At 46.5% G+C, this 4,936-nt stretch overlaps 1 protein-coding gene across 1 annotated transcript; it reads right to left on the reverse strand.

Annotated features, from left to right (window-relative positions):
- Window positions 1-3,008: 3,008 nt before the first annotated feature.
- Window positions 3,009-4,507, reverse strand: Fam50b (family with sequence similarity 50 member B). Its single transcript, XM_052156896.1, has one exon. It carries the CDS (start codon window positions 4,410-4,412, stop codon window positions 3,405-3,407), a length of 1,008 nt encoding a protein of 335 aa, XP_052012856.1. The 5' UTR covers window positions 4,413-4,507; the 3' UTR covers window positions 3,009-3,404.
- Between the last annotated feature and the right edge of the window lie 429 nt (window positions 4,508-4,936).

The raw sequence follows: 4,936 nt of genomic DNA on the forward strand, positions 1-4,936 counted from the left end.
GAAATCACCTATATAACCTTTCTCATTCTTGTCATTAAAACTCCTTGCTCTTCGGTGTCTCCCAGAGCACATCAACAGTCGTCCCTGGTTTGAAGGGCACTGCCTACCGCAGGTCTTTGCTCTCTCCCGACTAAGGTCATTATCATTGGAGGATGTCTGTTATTTTTAGGTTGACAGCATTGCACTAAGGCCCTAATGCTGGGGGTAGAACCCGACTGACATAATGTACAAGGCACATTCGATAACGACACAAGATTCAACCAAAATAGAAAACAAGAAACATATTAATCCCCCCCAAAAGTTTTCACAGCGCACTACAATGGGATATCTATAATGATCATATTGTGGACATATGAATATTGATCTGGTTGAAAGTGCTCTTTACTTCTGGAAGGATTAGTGTGGGCAGTGTGGTGTGTGTGGTAAGGTAGGATTGGTACCTCAAAACAACCCAAGAGGCAATGGAATCCATGTATTACTAAGAGACGTAGCTGTACATTTCCAGTTTCAGCAGAAAAGCAGTTATCTCTGGGGAGCAGATGTGGGAGGGGAAGAGGACAGATGCTTTCCTGAGCCTGGCAAAATGGTCTCTATACAAAAGGAACATGTGATGAAGGAACATGAGTTACCATGAACAGGCAATCATGGGTATTGAAATGAAACAGATTTAGATTCAAATCCGAGAAAACACATTGGTTAATACTTACACATGACACAGCTGACACCAGCTGTGTGCCCATCATAACTAATCTCTGGCACCTGCTGGGTCTGCAAAAGGATGAAATGGACCCCTTTCTCATAATATCAACAAAGATTAACTCAAAATGGATTAAAGGCGAAACCGAAACACCCGAAGACTACGCTCTATGAAGAAAATATTCGAGAAAAACATTGACATTGTCTGGGCAGACAATTCTTTAGATGTGATCCTAAAACTGCGGATAATAAAGGCAAAGAGAGAAAATGGTATTATATAAAGATTTTTAAAAGTTTCTACACCAAGGGAAACAATTCACAGGGTGACCAGCCAGACTAAGGTTGGAGTGAAGAGAGTATATTTACAAAGCATACATCTGATAAAGTATTGATATCTAGAGTGAATACGGACCTCAGTTACCTTAGTAGTGACAAAACAAAAAGTCCAATTCAGATATGGGCAAGTGCCTGAAAAGAGATATCTCAAGCAACAGATGTGCTAATGGTTAACAGTGATGGGAGAATTTGAAACATCACTAGTAATCAGGAAGATACACATTACAATCACATGAGGGAGCACATCATACCTGTTAGGATGTCATTATCAACAAAAGGCAAAATGTGCTGGTGAGGATACAGAGAAAAGGGCCCGTTTACTATGGTGGAAATGCAAATTAGTCCACCATTATGGAAAAAAAAGTCCTCAAAAACCTAAAGGTAGAATTATATACCTTTTATTATATATATAATTATAAATATATTAAATATATATATATATATATATCCAGTAATCACATTTTTGTTTACATACACACACACACACACACACGGATTGAAATTCCTATGTAGAAGAGCAGTCTACACTGATGTTCACCTCCACACTATTCTCAATTGCCAGAATTACAGAATTAAGAGGCTCACCAAGAGATAAAAGATAAAGAAAATGCAGTCTACTCGGTTCTGAGAAAGAAGGAAACTTTATTTTCAGCAGCATAAGAAGTGAAGAATATTGTGCAATAAGCACACACAAGAAGATAAATTCCACATGTTCTCGCATGTGGAATGGAAGTTATATTCAGGGAAAAGAGTGTAGGATAGGTGATGCCTAGGTCAATAAGCTTAATTTTATCACCCTACTCGATATTGAAAGTTACAACACAAACTTGAACCATGTATATATATATATATATATATATATATATATATATATATATATATATATATATATATATATAACTTGTCAACACATAACTCAAACAAGGAAATAGACACATGGGTTGGAATGTGTTCAGGCACCAGTTTTTAATAACAGCCCTGACTGGGGAATAGGGCATGGACCTGTGGACCATTAGCAGCTGTAGAATCTAGAGCTTGAGCTGAGAGGCCAGAAGTGCAGACTAGAGGTCAGACGTTGTGTCTGACCAGCTAGATTGTCACACAGGTATCCTGATGGGACTCAACTGCTGACTCAGCAAGTCGGGGGGTGGGGTCTGAGATTCTGATCTGTTGAAATGAATCAGGAGCACTTCAGTGGGCCTTAAGTTCAAGCTAGCTCATTCCAGCAGGGATAGGGGCGAGGGAGGGGTGGAGTTGGGGTGGAGTTGCGGTGGTTGAGAGAAGGTTACCTTCAACCTTTTGCTCCCCGTCTGGCTGCCCACCACGATGCTTCAAAACAGACAAATGCTTCTATCCTGCCCCAAGGAAAGGCGCACAACCAGGCTATTGAGAAATTTGTTTTTGTGATCCTAAAGACAACCAGCACCCAGTATCACCAAGGTTGTGAGAATTCATGTTCTTGGGCTGGTGAAAGTACTCAGAGCCAGAAACAGAGCAAGAGATCCAAAGTACTAGTCCTGGTCTTTAACATAAGAGGGGGTAACTTTAAAAATCTGTGAAAAAGATGCATTGTATTTTAGACGTTTTTAAATGAAAATTAACACAACGCTCAACAACGAATAACATATAAAAACTTAAAGGGTGGGATTTGTAGTCTTGCCATGTGGATTTGAGATTTGGTTGAAGGTAAGAGAAATCAGTGCTTCTGATATTATAGGCTGTATACCAGCTTTCAGGCACCCACTGACCCTGAAACCAATGATGTGCGGGTCTACCCTGGTTTTGACATTTCAGAGACAGATCGTGTAGACATTCTTTAGTAAAGCAACCAGGTCCACAAAAACAACAGCAGGCATTTACTGCGTGAGTTCCAAGTGTTTACAAATACTAACTCACTCCTCACGTTGACTTTAGGGGGTGTTACTTCCTTGTGTAATTGGGGAAACTGTGTCAACTGATTTTCTTTAGCAAGAAAATCAAACCCAGTCTACTGGCCCACCAAGTTAATGTGCACAACCCACTTAGTCGAAAAATGTGTCCCTAATCACATGGAGCACAAAAGAACCCCAACCAGAAACAATAAAAACACCGAAGAAGCCGGGTGGTGGTGTCGCACGCCTTCAATCCGGGCACTTGGGAGGCAGAGGCGGGCAGATTTCTGAGTTTGAGGCCAGCCTGGTCTTCAGAGTGAGTTCCAGGACAGTGAGGTCAGGGCTACACAGACAAACCCGGTCTCCAAAACAAAACAAAACAAAACCACCAAAGAACAATGCCAGCAACAGAACCAACACATCCGATTCCCGGGGACCCTCTCTCTGCATTTATTGATTTTCGGTAGTAAGAGAGTAAGGTCACCAAACTGGGACTTAGCATCACCGGATGGTGTACCTGTCCCACTTCTTCTCGGGGTCGTAGGGCTCCCAGCGGCTGGCGGGGAAGATGTGCTTGTTCTTCTCGTACCAGCTGCGCAGGACCACCTTGCCCGCGTGTGACTCGTCTTTCTCCATCGTGGCATCGCTCAGCAACCGCACATCATCGTGCACATCGAAGCTGAAGAGCGGCCCGCTCTTGCCCCGGGCTTTGGCTACAATGAAGTCGTAGAAGGTGTGGTAGTGCGGCAGGATGAGATCCTCCTTGACGTACATGAGCTGCTCCACGCCCGCCGCCCGCAGCTCCCGGAAGTCCCTGCGCAGCCCCTGCAGCGCCCGCTTCAGGAACTGCTGCACCGTGCTGCCCTTGCGCATGCGCACGGTGCGCCGGTGGCCGGAGCCATCCCAGTAGCTGAAGGTGATTTCCACCTCTTCGCCTTTCACCTTCTCGCGCTTCGCCTCCCACTCCTGCCGCAGTTCCTCGCGCAGCCGGTTCTCCTCCTCCTCGCGCTCGCGGTCGGGCAGGAAGCTCGTGTCCACATCGGGGTTCTTGCCCAAGTTCTTCTTGGCCGCACCACTGTGGGCCTCAGCCCCCTCGGCCCGGCGGCCATCCTCTGGGTCCCCGTCTTCTTCCTCGTCCAACGTGAAAGACAGGTTGGAGATCTTGCGCTTGCGCTCGCGCCTTCGCTCCTTCTCGCGCAGGATCTCCAGCTGTAGCCGGCGCTGCTCCAGCTGCTCCCTCTTGGCCAGCTGCATCTCCCGCTCCCTCAGCAGGGCCTCCTGCTTGGCCTTCATGTCATTCAGGGTCACCAGGCCCACCGTGCTGGACTTCAGCTCGGCCTCCACGGCGTCGTAGTGGGCCGAGAACTTCTTGTCCACTTTTGACTTCATGATGGTCTCCTCTGCGATGCGCTGCTTCAGCACTTCCATCTGCTCCTTCTGCTTCTCGCGCTTCTTGATCAGGTGCATGGCTCGGCCAGCCTCCCGCATGGTGCCTTTGTACTGCGCCATGCCTGCAGCTCAGCGCAAGGCTTTTGGCCTGCCCCGTCCCTGTTTCTGGTTAGCCTTCCGGGTCTGGTGACACTTCACAGATTCTGCAGCTAGGAACAAACAAACAACAAGTAAACAAAACGCTTGAGAATCAAACCAGCACAACCAGCTTCGTTAATGGTCTACAACCAGAGCCCTACTACAATGGAACTTCCTCTCTGATGAGTCTGTCTCCAGGGTGACCCAGTGTGGTAATGACTGACCACAGAAGGCCCTTCCATTCTTGAAATGCAACTACTGTCACACAAGGAGCCATTTTACTTCAAACGGAGATAGCCTCATGTGACTGACTACTGGGTTAGAACAGGGTAGGTTCTGAGGGGCCTGCCTGTAGAGGTTGGTCTACAGAGCAAACCACATGCATCCCCAGTGTCTGCTCAAGCACAGTCATGCAAGAACAGAGCACTGAGAGAACTGGGCCCGGGTTCCTGAGCACTCGCCATAGAAAAGCGGGTCAAGAAGAAAGCTGTGTCTCCTGATGAGGG

Source organism: Apodemus sylvaticus, chromosome 14 (assembly GCF_947179515.1).
Source record: "Apodemus sylvaticus chromosome 14, mApoSyl1.1, whole genome shotgun sequence".
In the NCBI taxonomy this organism is placed as follows: domain Eukaryota; kingdom Metazoa; phylum Chordata; class Mammalia; order Rodentia; family Muridae; genus Apodemus; species Apodemus sylvaticus.